Genomic DNA, 25,801 nt, shown 5'->3' on the forward strand with positions numbered 1-25,801 from the left:
AAATGTAAATAATAATCTTACCAGTTTCCTGGAATCTAGAGAGTTATTGGACCCTAATCAATCTGGCTTTAGGGCAATGTACTCCAAGGAGTCTGCACTCCTCCTATCGGAGGAAACACTTAAATAGAATGCGGACATGGGCCAAACTTCCACCCGGATACTACTTGACCTTAGTGCAGCCTTTGAAGAGTTGTCTCATGACATACTAATTCAAAAGCTTCAGGATTTTGGGATCAGTGGCAATGCCCTAAATTGGTTCAGATCCTTCCTTCAGGATCGGTCATTTCAAGTAACTCTTCAATCATGCATCTTGGACCTGTTCTGCTCCACTAAAGCGGTCCCTCAAGGCTCTATCTTGAGCTCTACTTTGTTCAATGTGTACATGAGACCTCTGGCGGACATCATTCAAAGGAAACAATGTTGAAGTGGTGTCATATGCCGACGAGACAACTTATAGTATATCTGTCTGAACCCACCTCTATCTCAACTAAACTTTTTTAAATCTGTTTATTGAATGTTGCTTCATCGATGACGGACAATGGTCTAATATTAAATGCCAACAAAACTGAGATTCTGCTGTAAGAAGAAACACCTCAATATGGACATCAACTTGATGGCCAGCAACCATGTGTGACCCACCAGTCCAAGAATCTGGGAGTGGTATTGGACTTGAAACTTTCTTTCGAAGATCAAGTCAAGAAAACAGAGGGAAAGTGTTTTGCCACCCTCAAGACTCTGAGTAACATTCTTTACCCAATTCCCACTAAGTTGCAGAAAACCATAGTTCATGCACCCATTACTTCCCAGATGGCCTATGGGAATGTACTTTATCTGGGTGCTTCTAAAGATAGTCTTAAAATGCTACAGCGAATTCAAAACGTGACAGCAAAGCCGATATGGAATCTCTCAAAAAGATAGTCCGGTGCACTTGATCAGCTTCATTGGCTCCTGGTGTCCAAATAAATCTGTTTTAAAGCCTTGTGCTTCTGTTGTCGTATACTTCATAAACAATGTCCCAGTTACCTCCACTCTCTGATTCAAGCCAATATACCAGGTCGGAACCTCAGATCCTCAGATGTGAAACTTGCTAAAATGCCCAAGATTAGGAAATCTAGAATGGGACCAAGATCTTTCGCTTAAGTAGCTGCTAAATAGTAGAACTGTTCCATTTGCCCTGAGAGATTCTTCATCTGAAACTGACTTCAGGAACAAATTGAAAACCGGGCGGTTCATTAACCCAATTAAACTCTAATCAGGTCCTCTGATCCTACTGCCTCTTGGCTCCACCTCTCCGAGTTCTCTGGTCCAGTGCGGGGACACACACAATAGGCGTAACCAAGCGCTTTACAAATGATATTATGACATAGGGATATAATATATGTTTGCTACGAATGCCTTAATGTAAAAACATACCTACCTTCGCTAAAGCTATATGTTTATGTTTGTGTTTACAGATTTGTAAAGCGCATGGCTGCCGGTGAGCGTCCCAGTGCTAGTGATAGAGCAGAAGAGATTGAGGGAAGAGTAAATTAAGGAAACAGCCATGTCTTAAGAAGTTTGCGGAATGAAGGAAGATTGGGCTGGGCCCGAATATCTAGAGGCAGTGTGTTCTACAGTCTGGAAGCATTGTATGAAAAAAAAGTCGGCCTCTGGCGGAGACCCTGTCTAGCCGCCGCAGATTCCTTAACTTTGAATTTTCCCAAGGTGCAAGTCTGGATCTGGAAATTTTTCAGCAGTACCTCTGTACGGCAGGGGACGGTGTTGTACAGCTAGACAGTGACGTTGTCTCCAGATAAGACGTCAGTGGAGCCATACAAGTCCCCTCCGGGACGCCGATGTCCGTTTCTCCTGTGAAACCTTCAGTGCCAGTGCGCGGAGCAACTAATGAAACTGGTTGTGGGAACAGTGCGCCAAAAAAGATCAAAATTCTTTGAAACATTAAGAAAAACATTAAATGGTATATTAATACCAGACATGGATGTTAAAGAAAACCCTCAGTAAATCAACAAATAGAGGGCTACATTTGGAAAATAACGCTTAAATGAAGGAAAAGACCATGCACCCTATACACCATACTGCAATGAAAATAAATGCCATGGCAATAGTCAAACAGAACCTACAACAACACAAGGTTGTGCATGAAATCACACCATTATGTGATAAACTGACAGTGCCAATGTAAAGGTATACCAGAAGACTTTCATAGAAAGAACAAAGAAATTAATACTACTTTCCGACGCAGCAACCAGAGGAAATGAGAAAACACACCCTCACTTTACCAACCACACTCCATTGGAATTGGAGGTCATTGCAACATCTAAACAAAAGCTACGCGGCCAGGTCAAACGACTTGTTTAGTCTTCGCCCTGCTTTAATTTCTGCCTTTATTGCAGTTTATTTTTTTAACAAATGTTTAAAGCATTTCAGCCCTGGCCCCCAGTGACTTACAACACTGTAAGGCACCTCCCTCAGGTGACGCACGGCAGTCTGCCTAATTGCAAGCAGTGTTTTAAGCATAAGCCCTGGGTTTTCAAGGCTGCTTGTCAATCAGCGAGGGTGCACTGTGTATTACTGCCAGTGACCCCACCCTTTTCCTAACTCGTCACAGCACAGGGTGGAACAAGCTTTTACGGCCCCACCCCATCCTGGGAAGAGCTGGTAAAGGTCAGAGGTGCGCAAGAGGCTCAGGCCGTCTACGAAATGGTCGGTAGCACTTGCTTCATGTACAGCTGGCAGTTGGTATCCCAGGCAAGTGCGGGAGGGGACATACAGCAGGTTTTTAATGGAACGTATGATTCAGGAGCTAAGCATGGGGGGGAAATGCGCCTTAAAAACATGCTCTTCCAACCCTTACGTCTTACTAATAATCCCTTTGTCCCGGTGCTGTCCGTTTTTAATTCCTTCTCTCCGTTTTTTTCTTGCTATGGGATTATTTAAGAAAATAAGCATTCATGGTGTCATTTCGCTTTCGTGTCTGGGTCACTTGTGACTTAGCAACACAAGACAGAAAAGAGAGAGTCAAGCGGCACCTCAGCATTTGACAGAGGGATGAATATTTGTGCAATGTCAATGTATAGGTGTAAATACTAAAACATTTCAGTACATAGTCAATGCGTAATTTTTTGTGTGCGAGCAGAAATAGATTTGCCATCTGCTGCGAGGTCTTGGGTTGTAACCCAATATAGAGAATAGAGTGAAGAACAGTAGTTTAAGCAGCAGTGAGGAGATGCAATTGTTATTTGTAGGTGTGTGTGTTTGTGCAAGGACATCTTAAGGATTTCGGTGGTCCTGGGCCAAAAGTATTTTGGGGGGCTCTGTTCGGAACAGCTTTGAATTTATGATACAATTTCAGCTCTTTCATGCCAGTGCGTTAGTCCTCTGAGGGTGATTGGCTTTGCAGGTATTCTAGCCAGCTCTGACATAAAAAAACAACAGGTAAGCCCCGCAATGTAATCAGCCGCAGGCACCTTTGCAACATTTTTCTTTGATCAAACCCTAAGACTGTTACCTCGCCTCGCACACAGGACCATCATAGCTGTGTGGATTTTTCTAAGGCATCACTGACCAACTTCTTCACACTGAACACGTCATTTGTGTTTTTTCAATTTCATTTTTATCAAAGGTGACCATTCATGACTTGCTGGTGTGAAATAGTTTTGCCATGGCAGCTAGTAACTAACAGCACTACATATACGAAGATACACAACTGCATTGCGGGTGGGGGTGGCAGGTGGTAGATAATCTATAGGTTATCCCTCACTCATTTCAGCCTGCTTACTGCGATTGATTGAGAGCCTTCCTCTGGGCTTGGATCAAAATATACTACTCGCATATCAACCTATAGATCACTGTATTAGCTGATCACTAGGCGGACGCTCTGTGTTCTGCCGGAGAGGAAGGAGGTGGTCCAGTCCAGGGCCTTCTATTGGATCCCAGCGTTGTGGAGGCGTGTTCGTAGTGTGTGGTGGCAGACCGCGTCGAAGGCGGCTGACCGGTCCAGGAGGATGAGGGCTGCCGTTACTCCGTTATCCAGCAGGGACTTGATGTCATCGGTGGCGGCGATGAAGGCCGTATCTGTGCTGAGGTTGCTTTGGAACCCGGACTGGGAAGGGTCCAGGATTTTGTTCTTAGAGGTAGCGGGTCAGTTGTTTGTTGACGGTCTTCTCTATGACCTTTCCCGGGAACAGGAGCAGGGAGATGGGCCGGAAGTTCTTGAGGTCCACCTTGGATTTCTTGAGTAATGCGTTGAACTCGGCGTGCTTCCAGCTCTCCGGGAAGGTTGCTGTCTCGAAGGAGATGTTGATGGCTTTCCGTAGATGGGGTGCGATGGATGTGCTGGCTTTGTTGAAGATGTGTTGGCATGGGTCTGACCGAGATCTAGAGTGCATGGTGTTCATGATCTTGATGGGGTCGTCGTCGTTGATGTTGGTCCAGGAGAGCAGGCGGTTGGTGCGGATGGTGGTCGTGGGGGAAGAGGTCTCAGTGGTTGTCAGGAAGGTCGCGGCGTTGAAGCTGTCGTGGATGTCTACGATCTTGCGATGGAAGAAGGTGGGCAGCAAGTCACACAGGTCTTGCGAGGGTGGGACGTCTGTGTTGGAGCTGGGGTTGGAGAGTTCCTTCACGATGTTGAAGAGCTCTTTGCTGTTGTGCGCATGGTTGTCTAGGCAGTCTTTGAAGGAGGCCCTTTTGGCAGATCTGATGAGGTGATGGTGTTTGCGGGTGGCATTCTTGTGGGCTGCGTGGCTGTCCGGTGTTCGTTCATCGAGCCAGATCTTCTCCAGCTTTCGGCAGGTTTGCTTAGAGACCCGGATGTCTTCAATGAACCAGCTGGTTTTCTTGTTGGTGTGACTGTTGGAGGCTTTCTTGATCTGGGCAAGGGTGTTGGCGCAGTAATTGATGGACTGTCTGAGGTTGCGTGCGGCGGGGGTCGGCTCTGTGCGAGGGTGGTGGTTAGCTGGTCTCCGGTGACTTTGCTCCAGCAGCGGCGAGGCATCTGTTGGGTGCGGTGGTGAGTTTCTTGAAGTGGATGCAGCGATGGTCAGTCCAGTGGAGTTCGGTGGTGTGGTTGAAGGAGACGTGGGGGCGTGCGGAGAAGATGGGGGTCAAGTGTGTGACCGGCGGAGTGGGTGGGTGTTCTGACGAGTTGTCCGAGTCAGAGGTTGGCCAGGTTGTCCATCAGGGTGGTGGAGTTGCGGTTGTTCTCAAGGTGGAAGTTTAGGTCCCAGAGGAGGAAGTAGTCCGTGGAGGAAAGGGCGTGTGTGCTGATGAAGTCGGCGATGGAGACGCTGACATGTGGTCAGGTCCGAGGTGTCTGAAGATGGGGGGTCCGAAGAGGAGGGTTCCACTGAGGGTGGTGTTAAGGTTGGTGTGGATCTAGAACTGCAGGTGTTCGGCGGTGTGGTTGAGGTTGGTCGAGACTCAGAGTGTTCCTGTGGACTATGGAGATACCTCCTCCTGCTCCGTTGGTGTGGTCCCTGCGGGTGATCTTGTAGCCCTCCAGGATGGCTATGTCGGGTGCCGAGGCAGGGTTCAGCCCGGTCTACGTCAGGAAGGTGACGTCTGGGTAGGTTGAGTCGAGTAGGTCCCAGAGTTCAACAGCGTGTTTGTGGGCGGAGCAGGCGTTGAGAAGGATGCATCTGAGATGGTTGGGTTCTTTCTTGGTCGGCAGCAGGGTGGGGTGGATGCTTGTTGCAGTCTGGCAGGTGAAAGCTCCATGGGTGCGCTTCAGGGCAGCCAGGAAGCAGGTGTGTGATCGTCCGGTGTGGAGGGGTTCTGGCATCGTAGCGGTGTAGAGCGTCGTGATGTTCGCGGGGTCCTGGCGCTGGGCGTGGTCCAGGCGAAGACGGGCGAAGACGGGCTTGCCTTCGGCGCGCCAATTATGCACATGGCACCCTCGCCGATTGACAAGCAGCCTTGAAAAGCCAGGGCTTATGCTAAAAACGCCCAGGCTGCTTGCAATCAGCGAGGCTGCCGTGCGTCACCAGAGTGAGGCGCCTTACAGTGTTGTAAGTCACCGAGGGCCAGGGCTGAAATCAGGTCAGCTCTTAAAATCCTGCGACGCCCAGCACTAATTAAAGTGCCTGGTTTTGCCTGACACTCTCGCAGAGCGAGGGTCAAAGCTCACAGGTGTACTTGCTATTTCTTGTTTTTTGAACAAATGTTTAATGCATGATAATCATAAGAAATAGCAATAAAGGTAGAAATGAAAGCAGGGCAGAGCCCTGCCGCCCTAATCAAGAAACTGCCCCTGAGCTAAATGTCTCTATCAGATGTAAAAGTTACTTACCTTTGTTTACGCTATATTTGGTAGAGACACAGTCTAGCCTCAGATTCCTTAATTCCCTGTCCATTCTCCCTTCTCTGGGAATTATCTTTGGGGTAAGGGTTATACCCTTTCAGTGCTGGGTTTATAAACGAGTGACCACCATCTTATTCTATTATGGGACTAAACAAGTTGCTTGACCTGGGTGTGCGTTTTTGCTTTTCCTCTGGATGCTGCATCGGAAAGTAGTATTAGTTTCTTTATTCTTTCTATGAAAGTCTTCTGGTATACCTTTACATTGGTACTCTCAGTTTATCACATAATGGTGTGATATCATGCACAACCTTGTGTTGTTGTAGGTTCTGTTTGACTATTGCCATGGCATTTATTCTATTGCAGTATGGTTTATAGGGTGCATAGTCTTTTCCCTCATTTAACCATAATTGCTTTATTAACCTTCTTGCTTTCTCAGATTTGCTTGAAAATGCACCATTTTCTCACTTTTTAAAAAATAAATCTCCACTACCCCCCCCCCCCCCCCCCACCAGCCCCTCTTAAAAAGGTTGTGCTCCCTCGCCACAGGACACTTATCCTGTCCTTTTACGCCTCACCATTTTCTAATCTCACAAGCCGCCACTGCTTTAGATACACAAGCCTTAACTTTGATTTCATTACCATAGCTATACTCCACTGGAGGAGGTTCTGCAAACTAATCCTACAAAAGTTCTCATAGAGAACTAGTCGGTCAAAGTAACACCCGGCCAAAAGTATGTAGGAATAGCATAACCAGAGCTAGACACCAACAGCATCCATGATCACGGTCATGTGACACAAATAAAAAACAAAACATGCAGGTCTGAAAGAATCGGCCCTAGAAGGAAAAAAAGTTGAAAGCCCCTGAAGAACCACAGTTGAGTGCCAAACATTAACCCATGTCCCCTAAGGGGGTAAGAAAACTTGATGACCAAGAAGAGTCATTGATGATAAAAGTGATATAGTCTGAATGGTTCATGACAGTAAGGGATCAGAAATGTACTGTCCTGAGGAAATTCTAAAACAGGACTTTCATAACTAATTCCCCCACCCCCCAAAAAAATTAAGTAAAACATCTCATCGGTATAAATTGTTTAGACAAAATAAAACATCATTCATTCTATGCACCAACTGTATAATATCTGGTCAGATAGATATTATAATCAAAAACTACAAAGTTTGCCCATTAAGGAGAGCCACAAACAGGTAGGTGTCATCTCGTTTAATGTGGAAGCTGCAGCCAAGTGGAACAAAAGCTTTCACCAAATTTATCAGCCTGACGCGTTTCATGCTCTAAAAGCATTTCTTCAGAGGCAGTTCGAATCGTGCAGTGACGCAAGAGGTAGTACTTGTATCTTCAAACCACCCGCCCCAGTGGGCATTGGCTCGCGCTGAGCTTCATGGTCTTTGTAGTGCTGGTGATACTCAAGTGAGCTGCTGCACTTCACGAAAGAACGAAAAATAAAACCCATGTGGATATATATATATATATATATATATATATATATATATACATACATATATACATACATATACATACACATATATATATACATACACACACACACACACACACACACACACACACACACACACACAAAAACACACACACACAAACAAAAAAAAGGTGTCCTCAGACACTCAGATTGACTAGCAATTCACAGGAGTTCACTAGTCAATAACTACTGCCAGTATGCAAGAACGTATAAAGCTTACATCCCTATAGCCTGAAGTGCCATAGTCCGACATACATTTTAAGCTCTGAATTATTTCATAAGCCAAGAAAAAGAAAATCAACTGCATCTTACGACACTCGATATAAAATAATATATGAAACACAGCAGCACATTATATCATGCATACAAAATAGCACTCTGAAATGAGAAGTTCGGCAAAAATACAGAACCCAGAGACAAAACAAGCATTGAAAATACAATAGGTCTCGCCTTAGATAAAGTTAAAGACATTTGCTTTGCTAATGGTATTGTATAGCTGAGCAATGGCTTTAAGTTAATAAAAGGCGAGACCTATTGCATTTTTAATGCTTGTTACAGGCTGCTGTAAAGACTAGAATGGACTGCCACTACAATGGCAGCTTAGGGAGACAGTTAACGTATAACCCATGGATAAATGCGTAGATTACTTTTTATGTATTTAACGCTTTGTGAATTGATGGCTGTGTTTGGCTCACCAGCTAACCCATCTATACAGCACACTCTCCTTTTATGTAAACGAGTGTATATCGGAATTTTTTTCAAATGTCAATGATATCTGGGTGCGTCGTACTGCATAGGATTTTTGAGAAGGTTTTAAAGAACCTTTGTATATTTGAATCGGAATTGTTGTAAATTTGGTTATATATATTTTTTATTGTTTTAGAAATTGCGTGGCTACTCAACTATTGTAAAAACACGAGAAATTAAATTGTATGCACTTGTATGCATTTTTAATGCGAAATAAAGTTTGATTTTGATTTGACTGTCTGATTGCATATGACGATGTCTTATTAGAGGCAGAATAAATGAGTGACGTGTCTGATTAGAGACAGGTTATACGGTGGGGGTGTCTGAGTAGAGATAAAATAGAAGGTGACTGATTGTACAAAGTTGAAAACGGTGTCTGGTTAGGATAAAGTAAATGAGTGGGCGCATCTGGTTAGTGACAGAGTAGACAGATGAAGTCTTAGAAAAAGAATAGACAGGTGAAGGTGTCGGATGGAGGACAGACTGATTAGAGACAGTCGACGGTTCACCGTTTTTGATTACACTTCGAAGGAATCGACAGAGGTGTCCGATTAGGGACAGAATAAATGGGTGAATGATTATAGAGAAAAAAAGATGAACGAAGATGTCTGATTAGGGCCGAACAGATGGAGGTGGAGACTGATTAAAGAAAGAAGAGACTGTTTGGTGTCCGATAGGAGACAGAATAGACGGTCAAAATGTCTGGCGAGAGACAGAAGGCGGTCTAAGGTGTCTGACTAGAGAGGGAATAGATGGTCGAGAGTGTCTGATAAGAGACAGAATGGATAATCTGGGAGATGTGGATATTATTTACAAATCTGCGGGCAATCCAGTTCTGTGAGGTCGCTTTGAAGGGAGATAACATGGCCCCTCTTCACAGGCAGACTGTAAACAACCCCCGGCCATCCTTCTTGTCGACCAACCTCTAAAAGGGGGAGACAGGGGCAGCGGTTAAGAATTAGGCACTCTTTAGCTATAGCCGAGACATAATCACCGACTGAATCAAAACGGGAAGAGGGCTTATCCTTCAAAGCTTCAAAAACATCTACCAGCACCCCCAATACCGCAAAACTTTAATCCTGTCGCATGCGCCCTTTTTTCTGATTGGCTGGTACCTCTATAGGCAGGAGGTTGATAGGAGTGGGGAGGGGCAGGGTCAGGCTGCAGTACCTATATAAACCCATGTGTCCTTTGGTTTGGGGTGGACCGCAGCAGAGAGGACCTCCTCCCCGGAGGTGCTTGGCAGGAGAAGGCGTCGACCCCCGCAGTGGACAGATTAGAGAGCACAGGGCGACAGAGCCCGATCGCCTAAAGCCGGGCCCTGTCAGAGGACAAGGTGCCAGGCTGACACCTATCCGTGCGAGCCCCTAGAAGAAATTCCCGGGAGAGATTATTTCCTCTTCGCCTGCCTCCCTTTCCCTCCACCCCCCCTCATCCACTCCCCACTTCCCCAGGGAGTAACTGTTGTGTTCTTGGTGCCTCCCTGATGCCGTAGTGTGTGTGGTAAACGCTGTAATCGTGGTGTTGTTCGTGTAACACTGGTGCTCATGAGTGTCACAGTGACAGCATCAGTGTAACATTGGTGTGACACTGTGTCACACTGGTGCGGTCCATGTTATGAGTAGTGCTGTTGCTATAAGTGCGAAGCGATACCAAAGGGGATGATGGACGGAGCGCTTGAGTAAATCAAACAAACACTCACGCCCAGTCAACTGATCTGGGTTTAATTCATCATCCTTCTTTAGCTCACTCCCCCACCCCAGTTCAGACATGGCCATGTGCAAATCAGTCGGACCCTGGGAACAGTCCAGCCCAAAATGCGATGCCATGTCTTCCCTGGACCGGAAACAAGCATCCTGGGACCGGTTTCGGGTTCATAACCCTCATCAGCCAGGCTATCCAGTGGCAGAGTGAGCAAGGGACCCACGTCTGGGCATACTCAGCCAACTTAGGGCGAACAAAGCAATACCAAAGGGGATGATGGACGGAGCGCTTAAGCAAATCTAACACTCCCCTCCAGTGCATATGGCCATGAGTTGAACCAAAGAGTCACCATAAACCAGCCTACAACTGGCATAACCATAAGTCCCTAAATGAACACTGAAACCATATAACTTGCATACTGAACTGTTTCTAAGAAGCCTGCAACAGATTCGCTTTCAACAGGAAGACACTTCTCTTAATGATCGCCTCTTGAGCAGAAAGCTCATTCTCAGAGGCCAGGAAACCAAGGGAACCTCCCTCAGACATTGAAATCATTAGCCATCAAAAAGAAATGACAGTGAGGTCATAACCACCACTCCTGACCGGAGTACACGTGGTAGTACTGATAACCAAAACTGGACCTACACAACATGCTAAATAAGGCTACGCCTAGCCCAACAAAAACCTACACCGCAAGCAGAGGGCAAGCAAAGAACACAGTGACAAATGCAGGACTATAGCTGTAGCTCTCAGTTTTCCTTGGAAGACTTTTTAACGCTGCATCTGCCTGATATCCAAAAAGACGGACACCGTCAAATGGTATGTGGCCAAAGCCAACTGGATTGCCTCCGAGCACCCCAAAGATGCCAACCAAACCCAGCGACCTAGTTCCCCTGCAGATGCCATGGCCCGTCCAACAGAGTCTGCTGTCTCCATGCCACATATTATGGCAAGCCTAGCTGCTTTCTGAACATCTCTAACAAAATTGCCTACCTCAGCCCGGAGGTTAACTGGAAGAGATGGGAGCATGTTCTGTAAAGAATTCCATAAAGCATAAGAAAAGCGCCCCAGCGTACAAGAAGTGTTGTTGAATTTCAATGCTGAGCTGGTGGAGGCAAAAATAGGTTTACCACAAGCATCACGAACCCTAGCATCCTTACCTACCGGAGTCTTAATAGTAGAATCTATGTCCTGAAAAAATATTGCAGCCTGCGTGACTAGGCCACTAGTGGAATGATGCCTACGCAAACAAACTGGGTAGTCATGTGCAAGCAAATGCCTGCGCGCAACATCACTGTCCACTGAGACCACTCCGACTCTGGCTTGGTCCAGGCATCTATCAAATAGTGCACACTATACAGAAGAAGAACAGGCTCTTCTCCAGTCTGCCCCTGCAAAAAGGATCTCCTAGAAAGGTCTCTAGACCTCTGCACTGTTGGCAGTGAGAAATCTAAACCAGCAGCCACTTTTCTCAGCATGCCTGCAAAGGAAAAACTTGCCTCCGAGGCAAGACTAGGGGGAGACAGCAACCCCGAGGCTGATGAAGAATCCAGTCCACTAACCTCACCAAGAGCTGTAAGCCAGCTCTCCTCCAACTGAAACTCAGTGTCTGAAATGGACTGAAAAAGCCCTGCCCCAGTTGACAAAGGTGGACTTCCTGACGCCTCTCCCAGAAAAAGGGCAAACAAACTGTAAAATCCCCTCAGGTAGCATAGCGGATTCAGCTTCAGACGCTGAATCGGCGCCATCACGATGTCGACCAGGAAAGGAGAGGAGGCTCCGACCAGCGCCACCGACGTCAATTTCTGAGTTGGTTTGTCGTCAAAGAACAGCATCAACGGCAAAGATCCCGAAGGACTGAGAGCCTGCACTAAAGCCGACGTTAGCCGACGCTGAAACCTAGACTCCGATGGCCCACCTGTCACTGAGGACAATTCCTCAGACGGCGTCCCGCTCACCTCCTTGGGGCTAGGAGGCGCTCCAGAGGGAGATGGAGTCCCAAAGATGAGGTTAAGGAATCCTAATATTTCCTCATCAGAGCTATTGATCCCCCAGCTCCCAGAAATAAGGGGAGAAGGCTGCAGAGTCGTATCTGGCTTCCTCAATCGTGGAGCAGGAGGAGCCATAGGAGAAGGAGTTTCCACGCCGTTAAGTCTGAGACTGCTGCGACTTCAACAGCCCCATACCTTTCGACTTCCCTGGAGAACGTCGTCTTCTAGACTGGCTTCGGCTCCTAGATCAACGCCGCACATGCTCTTCCCAGGACAACGAAGACAGAGTCTTCTGGGAAGCCTCCGAGGATCGCAATACACGCACCGCCATCAATTTTAAACACCACTCTTTCAACGACTTCGTTTTTAACTTCTGGCAGGAACCAAAATCTTCAGCGTTGTGGTGTTCACCTGAACATCACAAACAAATCATACGCGGGTCAGTCACTGAAATATGTTGCTTTTAAGACCCACAAAGTTTGAGACTTCGACATCAGACAAGGGCACGCTGTTCCACTGGCACCAGGTGTTTAAGTAGGTCAGGAAAAAACGACCCGAGGAACCGTGTCTCCAGATCCGCATTACAGCACGGAAAAGAAGAAACCGATACCTGCGCGCCAGAGGGGACTTATGTACCTCCATTGACATCATATCTGGGGACGTTGTCACCGCAGAGCTGTACGACTCCGTCCCCTGGTGCGCAGAGGGACTGCTGAAAAATGTCAGGATCTAGACTGGTACCTGGGGAGAATTCAAAGTTAAGGAATCTGCGGGTAGATGTCTCTATCAGATTGCCAAAAATCAATGTGCCAAAAGGTTCCAGGACCCATTCGGAAAGGAATGGTGACATACTTTGGGAACAGAAAATGAATCATTTAAAATCTGTCATGCACGGGGGTATTTCTTTCTGTCTACTTAATAGATTTAGTCAGCAAACTGGTCACGTACTTCCTCTGGGTTCTGGTCAAGAAGAAGGTATCAGAATGTTTTGGGAATGTGAGGATGCATCACCGATACAGTGGATGAGGAGTGTCACCATACAACTATGAGCCGTACAGTGAGATCTTATATGAAATGTCTATTTACAATGAGATAAACTACAACTTTTTGGTTAGAGTTTCAATGTCCTGCTAAATGACAAGCTGCAGATTTCCTTCACCTGCTAGCAGGCCCGAATATTTCCTTACCCATGCAACAACTGGTTAGACATGATCACTCTGAAGTCATCGCTGCCTGCTGATGAAAGTCTTTTAAACCCCAGGTTCTAGATAAAGTAACGCCTTGCCGTGCACTTCTTCAGGGAAGAAGCTGAACAAAAGCCCTTCTATAATTCATGTGCAAAAAGAACAAATGCAAAAAGAACAATTGATGGACAGAATTCAGAACAATGTCAAGACTGATTTGCTTATGTCCAGATCTCACCTGGGGTGGCATGGTGAGCATAAGAATGATCTCTTGAATGGGGGTGAATGTTTTGATTTGTTCTGCATTCCGTTCATCAATTGTGTGTCTTTTGCTTTCTCGCCCTATGTGCGCCAGGTATGCCCAGACGTGGGTCCTTGGCTCACTGTGCCACTGGAATCAAGCTATCCTGTATGAAGAGAGGTGAAACCCCGAAACCGGTCCTAGGATGCTGGTTTCTGGTGCAGGGAGGACCTGGCTTGGCAGCTCGGGCTGGACTGTTCCCCTGAGGCACAGGGTCAAGACTGATTTGCATATGACCAGGTCTAAACTGGGGGTGGCATGGTGAGCAAAAGAATAATGGATTTAAGCCAGATTTCTTGACTGGGGGTGGATGTTTTAATTTGTTCTGCATTCCGTCCATCAATTGTGTCTTTTGCTTCTATAATTCATTGCATCCAGACAAATACAGCCCCAGAGTACTGAAACTCATCTATTGATTTACCTCTACTGGGACTCATACCGCGCACAGACAACATGTCACCATTGTAAAGAGCTTTATAAGTGGCGAATTATAAAAAGAGTTCTTATGTTCAGAATTATAAAACCCGTACATGCAGTGATCAGATTTAAGTCACAAATATACATACGAAGTCCATTACTTAACAAAAATGCCTGTTTTACATTACTAACATGAATAGTGCTTCGTCATATGCCGTTAGATTTGAACATGAACATTACTATATAAAACAAGCACATGAAAAATGCTGCCTTTGAAAATGTAGATTAAGAGGGAAACCTGGGTTGGGATCTACATTGATAACAAATGTGTAAAACGTGTTTGCATCTATATTAAGAATGTCATTGCAAATTATAACTGTGAAAGTTAAAGCGGTTCCTGCATAGAAGCGTTTCCTTGGCTTAACTAAATTTGGTTAAGACGCCTTTGATACTTTTAGGAATAGCAAAGCACTGCTGGGAAATGCTTTAAACAGAGTTCCAACATACGGTGTGTTAATTAAATGGCATCCAACTAAGTATGTCGAAGTTCATCTTGGGTTGAGTGTTCAGGGTAATCTCAATTTACTTACGGATGACGTAAACGGACTAAACGAGGGCAAGGGCTCTTTGATAAGGAGACGTTTCTTTAATTGTGAAAAGGCTGGACAGGAGACACTGTTATTGGCTATCCTTTGTTGACGATGCGTTCTAGAGAGCCTTCTGATTTATTGCACGAAGCAGAGACCCGGTATCAGAACGGCAACCAGCTTTAATGACCTCAGGAGCATTAATAGAGTGCAGCGCTCCAACCTTTTCTGAAGTGAGAAATACTTCTATTTGGTAAAAATCATCGTGACCTACTATGGGACAAGCAAATCGCACATTGCTCTGAGAGACACACCCAGCTTCAGTGACTTCAAGCCCAATTTCCATATGTACAGTTCGTTACAGTGCATCCTTCGGAAAATGCCACCATGATAGTATCACTTTCAGGATTGAGTTCTGCGGCCTTATCACAGGCATTTGGGAGGGTTTCTGAGAGACGTGAAGCAGCATCTCGTCTTGGGACATATTACAGCCATCATCAGCCCAATAGAAGAAATTTCGACGGGAGCGAGCTGTGTACCGTGCAAATGCCCAAAGGGAAAACAAGGCTGTGTGTGCACACCTCAAAGAAAGCGCAGAGCATATTGATGCAATTTCTCCAAATGGTGAATTTTAAGTTCTGAAGTTCACATGGGTTCAACAGTGGAGATTCCGGCAATCTCATCCTCTAATCTAGTAGGAAGGGAAACCCGGTCTGAACCGTATAGTGGAGAAGGAAGTTTTATGTGGGCATTTGAAGATAGTAAATATAAATATTTCCATCTCATCTTCCAGTGAATTAAAAACGAACCACTTGTTTGCAGTTTTATAAAACACTGCCTCGATCTCATGTTGGCATTCTTTACATGAGCACCAGTTATGAAAGGGTTATTACTTATTTATGGACGGGAATCGTTCAACCAGGTGGACATCAGATTTAAGTTCTTCGGTGATTGTGTGACTGGCAGTTATAAACACAAGCTAGCTAAGAAGATTCTCGATTCTGATATTCTGGGTAATTCTCATGTCTTGCAAATCACAGTTATGGTTCTTTTATCGACCCTCTCTCTCCGTTCAGTGTACATGCCCATTAAGGTAATTTCTAATGACGCTTGTCTCTTTGGGTATTTTATGAGACATTTCATGAAACCTGAATCACTGCCCCCTCTTTCTTAGTGAGCATCTAGGTTTGAAGTACACACTTGAACTCACTACTAGGTAGGCTGGTAAAAATGGTCTGGAAAAAGTATGTTCGTTCCCACATGTTTTGTTATAGAACTGGATAATTTATCTGATGAGCTTCTGGTACATGAAAGAATTGGCAGATCAGGGGACATCGCCTAACCATTGATTTAATTGCAAGAATCTAGACAGTTTTAGCTTGTTAGCAATTTGAATGGCAACATTTGTAGCTGCCAATTTTTGGGGATTCAGTGGGAATATACAGTGACATGGAGCGCAACAGCAATGAACGTGGGTGACTCGTGAGAATAACAAATTAGTTATATTTCATAACTTGCATTGGGAGAGTAAATTAAAAACTGACGCTCCAGAAAACCCAACACTGTGCCAAAGGGAAATTCGGCATCAGTTATCGGGTATTAACTCTGTCCAGCTATTCTAAAACCTTATTAATGTTTTATTTTTTTTTCAGCAAGGGCTTTCTCAATTTCTTCCGGATTTGCCTGCAGATGAAAATATTCCTATAGAATTAGAAAAAGAGCAACTGAGATCTACTAAGCAACCCTGAGGAAAAGCACTCAACAAATAATGGAAAGGCAGGAAAAAGACTTGAAGCCCAATGTGCGAATCCATATGATGCTCAAAACCTCGTCTGGTGTGGAACCATATTTCTTGGCCACTAACAGCCTACGAGCGTTTTTTTATTAATTGGGTTTAGGTTTAATTTGTTTCATCTCTTAATAGCAGTCCGAAGGGGTGTCATAGAGGGACAGTGTTAGCACCCTGTGGCTGCGACTATCTGTCTCCACAGGCTCTGCTGCACTTTATGTTTCTTTGTAAATATTATGAATTCCCCAGGGCTTTTTTTAATCTTAAACCTATTTTAAAATGACTGCAATTTGTACAAGCTCGCTCTGCACTACTTTATTTACAATTGTTAAAACCTGATTGCATACCCCATGTGGCCGGCTTTTTAAAAATCTCAATGAAGTATAGAAAATGCCTGGACACCTAGAACTGTATAAGTAACCCCCCGAATGATGTTCTCCTTAACGTGCAATATCTGGATTTTAACGTTATGAAAAAACTTTGTGTTAACTGGTGTATATTGTATCATGTATTTTAACTGAAAGCTTGAACTAAATTTTGTTCTATGAACTTTTATGGTTTTGTACAAAAAAAAAACGAATAAAGTATTTTGAAATGAAAAAAATGACCCTGAGGAAAAGCACCCAACATAAAAATCATAACTTGTTTAATAAATGCAGGGAAGAAAAGCTTTTTTCCCCTGGCAGTTTAATTTTATGTTGCAAGAAATTAAATAAAACAAATAGCATGTTGTGGTTCCTCAGGGATTGATGGAGGTCTAAGAAGCCTTTTCTAACTAGGACTGTGTCCCTTGAGTAATCTACGGCAATGTTGATTTTGGGGCAATTCCAGATCACCTGTTGAGGTTCTCATGTGCAAAAAGAACAATTGAAGGACATAATGCTGAACAATGTCATACATTCACTCCAGTACACGGGTCTGGGCCTAAATCAGTTTATTGTTTTACTCACCATGCCATTCCAGTTTGGACCCAGCCATATGCAAATCATCTTGACCATGCGCCCAATGGGAACAGTCCAGCCCGAACTGCCAGGCCAGGTCCTCCCTGGACTGGAAACAAGCATCCTATGACTGGTTTCTGGTTTTGAGCCCTCAGCAGCAAAGATAGGTTGACTCCAGTGGCATTGGGAGCACGGGAACCACATCTGGGCATACCCATCCCACTCGGGGCAACAAATGCAAAAAGAGCAAATGATGGAAATAATGCAGAACAATGTCATACATTCACCCAAGTACAGAGATCTGGGCCTAAATCCATCATTTTTAGCTCACCTTGCCATTCCAGTTTTGCCGATGAAAGGTAATACCCAGAAACCGGTCCCAGGATGCTGGTTTCAGGTCCAGGGAGGACCCGGATTGGCAGTCCGGTGTCCGGACTGTTCCCATTGGGCGCATGGTCAAGACTGATTTGCATATGGCTAGGTCTAAACTGGGGTGGCTTGGTGAGCAAAAGAACAGTGGATTTAACCCAGATCTCTTGACTGAGCGTGAATGTATGATTTATTCATCATTCCGTCCATCATTTGTTTGCGTAGCGAGGTTCTCATGTAGGCAAGAACAATTTTGGTGGCGATCTCAATGGTTTGAATATCACGGTTCTGGGGAGGAGTTGCCAATTGGGACACGGGCACCCAATGTAGCTCGAACTCACAATCAAATGGGATTCCCAGAGTGCTTGGCAGCCAAGCTTTAAGGAACTAGACACATGAGTTTGAGTCATCCTACACTTTTTCTGGCAGTTAAAAGATGGGCAGATTCACTCTGCGATTGGAGTCCTCCAATTCGGACAGATCTTTCATGAGAGATGGAATCTTGTTGGCTGCCACGCCCACGCTCTTTGTTTCGTACAAGGTGGTGTCCTCTAGTGTGCCGATTCACGTTTCTGCTTCTCTGAGTCTGCTGGACACGTTTTGAAAGGCGTTCTTAAAAGCTTGGATGTCGTGATGCATTGAATCAGTGTTTGTATTTGTATTGGGGATTCGCCTTCAAACGTGTTACGGAGGATTTGCTTTCCTTATTTTTCCTTGGAGTCTTTGCCCCTATGATTTGCCATCTTAAGGTCAGTTGGGGGAGACCCACGTGCTGGAGAGTGAGTAATCTTGGTCTTTTTCTTTTGCTGGTGGTTAAAGAGTCTGTACTAGAGACTTTGCGAGTGTGCGATCAATGAGCACTTGGTGCATTAAAGTCACTTGGTGTTCAGTCCACAGAGTTTGTGGTGTTTATAGGTTTAGGTCCAGCTACTTAAGTTACGTGGCGTGGGTAACAGGAGGCAGCGAAGTTCCGGATAGCCGAATCCTGTACTCTATTCATGTAAATTATAGCAAACACAGTATGAAGTTCCTAACGAAAAAAGCAGGCGGAGGTCAGATTAAACAGGGCGGAAGATGAACCCTGATGTGCGAAGGAATGTAAAAACAGGAGAAGGGGATTCCTCCTAGAGGAGGCAGACACTAAGAATATAGTGTCCTGAGGGATAAGGGTAAAACAATAGACATCTTTATACGATCGCAAGGGGTCTGAAATCTGTAAGCAACCACTCAAGTAGTCCCCAAGAAGGGGACGCACACACCAAGGACGCTCGAAGCTGACACTGTAAAAGAAAGGCGTCTGGGTGAATGCTAAGACCCGTTTACTGTAGTTGTAAAAGCCGCCGTTAAAACACTGAGAGGGCAAGGTGTCCGGTGACTAGGTGTGGCCAACTCCAGATCCTTCCAACAACCAATTGTTATTGTCGGCCCCGGACCTAAGAGTGACATGTCACTAGACACCAACAGACCTGCTGCCCCCGTGTATCTCATGGTACGAATGCCACAACTCAATCCGCCATGATCTCGAATTACATACTCACATACCAAGACAGAGCAGAGCACATTTGGATATCTTTGAGAAGTTGGGTCCTTAACATTTTGACTCTGCAGAGTTCATGTCCTAATAAAATCTAAGTGTCCAGTCTTTTAAAGAATGCCATGTCTGTGCTCGCTCACAATAATGGCAACCACGGATATGGAGTAATGGAGAGATGAAGTGATTTGCTCAAGAATTAAACAAGGTTGTCGAATCCATAAATTCAGATTGAGCGGTCAAACTGATCCGTTGTTGGGAAACTAGATATTACCACTTTTTTTTTTTTTTTTAAACACGAGTAAAATGATTAAAAGTTAATTAGCCAGAAAAGTTTGTAAGACACTTTATCAGAAACTAAAGAAAGAAATCATTGATACTATTTAGACAATGTAATTCCATGAACTCTGCAAGAATCTAAATTCTGGAAGAATGTACATGCTTGCATTGTGGAGCCCTGTAGTGGTCAGAAAGCTTATCCTGGAAGGATCACAAATAAATCCTACTCCCAAGCAGAGCCCCAGAAGTCTATGAATATTTAAATGCTTAGAATAGTCAAAATGTTACCATAATCAGAGCCTTGTTCGAAATCAACCTCTTATTTAAATATGAACACTGGCATAATCAGAGAAGCCAGTATTACAGCTCTAATTTAATGAGAACATTGTATTCATAGGTCACTTCACTGATTGGCACCATAAAGTACAAGTTTTTTGTAACCGGAAAGTAGGTTTCTAACCCATCTCATCCACTTGTTCAAGTAGATATTTTGACGAATACCACACTCATTGGAACAAAGTTATTTTAGATTTAAGAGTGGGAAGATTTAACAAGAGCTTGTCTCCATCAGGAACGTAAAACATGTTGGTAAGAGGTAGTCAGAAGTTCTAATGCTACTTCATTTGCTACCTTGTTTTTCGTTCTTAGAAGCCAATAGTCCTGGGTTATCAAAGGATAGTACACTTCCAATCATTGTATGCTGATCTCAACTGTGGCCTCACCCCTTCACTTGTTGATGTGTTAGCCATCAAATTAAGCCCAGCACCTAGATCTCTCAATCCAGACAGTGTCTCCAAGGATAGGTAAAAGGCAAATTGTGTGCATTTCATCTGACTGCTTAACAGAGTTCTTATGATAACCAAATTGTGACCGGCCACTTTCTTGGTATAAATCTATTATGACTAGACTAACAGTCGTACTGTATTCTACCAATTCATTTCAATGATCGACTCTTCTATGGAAGAGATTATGTGGGTACTTACGAACAGGATGGCCCGGACGGGTGAAAATTAGGTCTTGCAGGACATACAGTGCAGTTCATGGGTTGTGATGCCTAAACGAGGTTGTCAACTTCCTCTTTTGATTAATCAATACCTCGTACATTACAAAACATTGTGAGTATAATGACTTGAACAGAACCACTGACCAAGTAAAAAGATACAAGTTATAGTACTGTCCAAAATGTGGGAGACTGAATCAGACCTTGCAGAATGTAGTACAGATAATTAATTCCTCACTTACTTTATTAGTCTATTTTTATTTGCTTAGAGGTATATGGCAAGACACAGCCTACTCTTGTTCTCCCTTCCGATCAAAGGCTGGGCGGCAAGCATCATGGAATCAGTCAAGAACTAGACGGACAATGAAGCAAACATGACCTTTTCCATCCTTTAAGCAGATGATGCAGAATCAGGAGGCCGCGAAAAAAGAAGTCAGTGAAATGTCACAGAATATGAAGGAAGATTATGAAGGTACTGGATATGCCTTTTTAAAGTATGAATGCTTTTAGAAACCTGTGCCTGATCTCAAGATATGCAATTGCAACAATTGATAACTCTGAGGTACACATAATTTGTCCAGGCACTGGGTGATGCATTTAGGTGTGCAATAAAAGTTAGTAATAAACTTTAAGCACTGGGACTATACGCTGATCATGCAAAATGTACCACACTAGTATCATATGAAAACATTAATTCTGCTCCTATTCCATGAATGACAAGTAATCTATTCTCTTAACTCCCCCACATTGATTTCAAAACTACTCAATTTTTTTTTTTGCTTGTAAAGAAAGACTTTTAAAAAGCACTTAAGTGCTCCAAATCCACGGAAAAAGTGATGGGATCCTGGGGCATCAGTGGAGGCACCAAGAGGTGCCCTGCGGGCTGTGATCACAGGATCCTACAGCTGGTAAGGTAGCTCAGCGCATTAGTGCAAGGGCTGTGGAGAGCTGTAGTCAACAGGTTTAAGTGGGGTCTCCTCCGTAGACTTGGTTTCATTAGTGTGGCACTCCCATCCCCTCCAACACTCCCTTGAGTTAAACAATATTATTTACAGAGTTGCAATTTGCGACAGAGCTGCGCAGGCGCATATCAAAAGTATCAATACAGCAATATCTCAGAGTTGGCCCGTGCTGCCTTTCACCAGTTTCACGCTTTTCAGCACATGCCTCTCAGTTGTAATTTTCAAACTGATGTTTCAATTTTCAGGTCAGATCAGACTTTGTAATAAAGAACTAAATATACATACTTCGAGGCTTTTAGTCAACCTTAATCATCACTAGTTGGTTGGCATGTCATTCACATTTAGCACTGTGCACCTGGGTACCCTTTCAGGTGATAAGTTGCGCTCTACAAATCCAGATAACAATTCACAATGCATTTATCTCCAAGAATGGACATGGGCTCTGAAAGCTATTTTTCATGGGTTTGTAATTTTGATGAGGACAGTAGCTTAACAAGTGTAATATCTGGCATTGTAGAACATATTCTGAAGTGTAAGAGATTGGTCGTGTTCAAGGAGCAAATGCTGTGTGAATGGCAATGTAGCCATCTTAACATACATTTCTGATTTGGTCAAGATTATGTATTTTAGAGATTACAAACTCTAGAGCAGCTAATGATGATGATGCTGAAATAGTATCTTATTTACCATGAAGAAGGGAACCTTTCACTGGCCAGCGTTAAGATAAGTTCCCATGCTAAAGTAAGTTTAGACTGCAAGAACTAGTAAGGTATCTTGGCTATTATTATGTAATGCTGAATGGCGAAACGTTAAAGCATTGACTCCGCTGGTCAAGCATATGGAAAAAAATGCAATTAATTTTTGTTTGATACTGGTGTGAAATGTGTTCATGACATATGTTTTATGATTTTATACTACTTTATTTTACTTCCTAGAGAATCAGCACATCTTCCAACACAAACCTCGATGCGGCTACCACTGAAGCGGTTTGATAAAACCTAATTCAGCAACTGCTATCTTGCAAATTCTGGAAGGTGGGTGCATAGTATCAATAGTTCGGCCACCTGCCTCTTAGTCTTACGTGGTCTCATCAGCATTTGCAAAAACAGACAATCCAATCACAGTTAAGATCTTAAAGCAACATAGAATTAGCTGGCTGAAGTGAAAAGATTGCTGCCTCCTTTAAAGAAAGTCCAATACCTACAGAGATCACAGAGCTTCCTGCAGATTCCCTGCATACCTCAGATGTCAACGTTCCATCGCTCCTTTCAGTATGGGATACTACTTAAGAGACTGATCTCACAAGGAAACAGAATAACTATTAAACAGTATGCAGAGGTTACTTGGTCACACATCAGGGGGCTTGTTCACATATGTTGAAAAAACAGATTGCTACATTCTACATGAAAGCGTTCTTGTACACTAATGAGGTAAGACACCCTGTTGCTTCAGCAATCCTTATTACAAGGAATCACATACTCATGTTCCAAAGTTAAATCATTCTAATTCACCAATATCGAACTTTCAAGAATATACTGGCAAAATATTAAAAACTACGGTAAGCTAGCTGAGACTCCACAGATTTACAGACCTAAATTCAGTAACTACCTTTGGAAGCAAGAATATCAGCCAAAATTATCTACAATGTTTCCAAAGTTTTAGTTCTCAACCAATTATCTCACCTACTCACACTCATAATAATACTGGCAAAACAATGAGCAAACAAGTATACTTCTGGAAAACCAAAGAGACGTTAAGCCTGTAATAGTTCCAAATATCTTTATATTAAGTTTCAAAATTCTGAAATGTTCTACTCTGAAACTTGACTTGTACATTCATTTCTCGAACGCAGCACTAAAACACAATCTGCTAGAAAATCATTGATAAAAGCTGTAACTACAAATCAGACATATTACCCAACAGATTTTAAGTATTTCAGTTTTATAGTAAGTGCTCCATAAACCACCGGTCAGTTTTGTGCATACACATTTATCCAGATAAGATTACTTTCAGCTTGTTTGAGTTGTTTTATAAAGTGCCAAACATATAGCACAACTGACTCCTCACATGGCACTTGTCCTCTGGTAGATGTCTATATAGTGGCGAGACTACAGGCTTGAGAGACAAAGTGCAGTTGGTGTCATAGTCCAAGGCGAGGTTGTAGATTCCTGGCACAGGAATAATATCCAGATGTATGTTCGGGTATTAATGCAAGTGTCAATTTTTTTGATTTTCAATTTAGATATTTCACTTGCAATCCATGGTCAGTCATTCAGTGACAAATAATTATTTCAAATAAATTACTTTGTAAAGTACAACAGACAGGGAATTTGGGTGCCAATATCATGTCAATAACAAATAAGAAAAACATTGATAAATCATACTACTGGCTATTAGGGAACCAAAACCTGTGCTAAATTTGTGATTTTTTTTGTTCGTTTAGTCTATTTATCCATATTTATTTTCACTCATTTCATGTGCGTTTATCCATATTTGAGTTGGGGTGTGCAAAAAAACAAAGCTGCAACTAGTATTCACATCTAATTGATAAATGCACACCAATATATGAATGGCTGATGGTTTTGATTGCTGCAAGCACCCTTAATAGATCAACACAATAAAGAAAACAGGAGTTGAAGTACATACAAATGTGCACATCGGTGCTCTTTACGCTTCTTTAAGAAACTTTATTATTTTCTCTGAACTTGTAACCTGGCAATGTGAGCTATTATCCTAGCAGTGAGGACTATCACCTAGGAAACTAAAAAACTAGATCCGTTTTTAATAATACATATTTACAAGGATGAATTGAGGACAGATTCACAATAAGTTCTTCAATTCATACAAACGAATATTATTAATAGTTTCTTACCTTATGTAAACAGGTGTCCACTACCCAGTTGCACACTTTCTCCAGGTCATCACTTACTTCAAGTCTGGACTTGACAAATTCACAGAGCTCCTCGTTGCTCATTACATCCCAAATTCCATCACAAGCCAATATTATAAATTCATCTTCTTCTGCCCTTAATATTTCATAAACTTCAGGTTCTGGGGAGACAAGCTGTTCGGTGGGCCCCTTGCCATCAACACACTTGTAATCATAGTCTCCCAAAGCTCGAGAAACTGCTAAGGAGCCATTAACACGCTGTATCATTACACTGCCCCCAGCATTCTGGATTCTCTCCTTCTCCCTGGGATTGCAGGGTTTATGATCCTGGGTTGAAAAGCAGACTTGTCCATTCCTATAAAGAACAGCCCTTGAATCCCCACAATTGATGAAGTAGATATGATCGGGTGAAATCATAACTGCAACTGCTGTGGAGCCACTTCTGTCCATGCCATTTCTGAGGTCTGCAAAATTGCGCATGTACTCATCAATTTTTAGGAATCCAGTTCTAATACCACTCTTGACATTCTCAATAGAAGGTTCAAGAGTAGATCCAGCCTTTTGTGCTGCCCTAAAATCTTCATTGTCGGTGATGTGGTCTAATAAGTGCGTGGAGCAATAATTTGCCACTCGAGACCCTGCATGACCATCATATACTGCAAAAAATGACCAGTCTTTCAGGCCATGTGGAATACCAACAACAGCAGTGTGAGCATCCTCCATTTCCACTCTCCATCCTTGCATACTGCTGAGGCCATACTGCAAACCATTTCCGCCACCATGGGCATTGTGTTTCTCAGTTTTTGGTTTGTCCAGGAATGCCCCCATGTTCAAATTTAAATCTGAAACAAACAATTAGAACACTGGTTTAGCATGAAAGTTTCAAACACAAAGAACTAAAGTGAACACCACAAACATTAAGCACTATTGATAGCTTTCGATAAACAATTAACATGTACTGGCAAAGCCAATGTGTTTCACCTTTAATACCCAGTGCCAGCCTATTTGCTTTGCTATTCTGATTTTCCCCAGATGGCCATGGTGTGCACAAGCATGCACAAAATCGATCTAATAATGGTTCTTAAGCTTTAGGAAAAAACATTTCAGGATGGCTGATGAACATATAGTACAAGCATGGCAGCCTTCCCGTAAAGGTTTTCATAGAGAGTAATAAATTAAAAAAACAACTCTCGAACCAGCTGATTATGCACTACTGGACTCCTCTGCCAAGCAACGATGAGACCAGAAAGAAGTGAACATGTTGAAGAAGCAGTTAAAGCGATGGACAATATTCATCTTAACTGCATTTTATAAATAC

At 43.5% G+C, this 25,801-nt stretch overlaps 1 protein-coding gene across 2 annotated transcripts in view; it reads right to left on the bottom strand.

Moving 5' to 3' along the window:
- The window catches only part of PPM1B (protein phosphatase, Mg2+/Mn2+ dependent 1B), a 183,418-nt gene that overhangs the window by 102,294 nt on the left and 55,323 nt on the right, over positions 1–25,801 (bottom strand). For both annotated transcript variants that reach the window (XM_086927796.1, XM_086927795.1), the window contains exon 2: positions 24,466–25,325. In XM_086927796.1, the coding sequence (XP_086783922.1) occupies positions 24,466–25,311 (846 nt within the window). In that variant the 5' untranslated portion in view covers positions 25,312–25,325. The remainder of the gene's footprint in view (positions 1–24,465; positions 25,326–25,801) is intronic.

Source organism: Lissotriton vulgaris, chromosome 6 (assembly GCF_964263255.1).
Source record: "Lissotriton vulgaris chromosome 6, aLisVul1.2, whole genome shotgun sequence".
NCBI lineage: Eukaryota > Metazoa > Chordata > Amphibia > Caudata > Salamandridae > Lissotriton > Lissotriton vulgaris.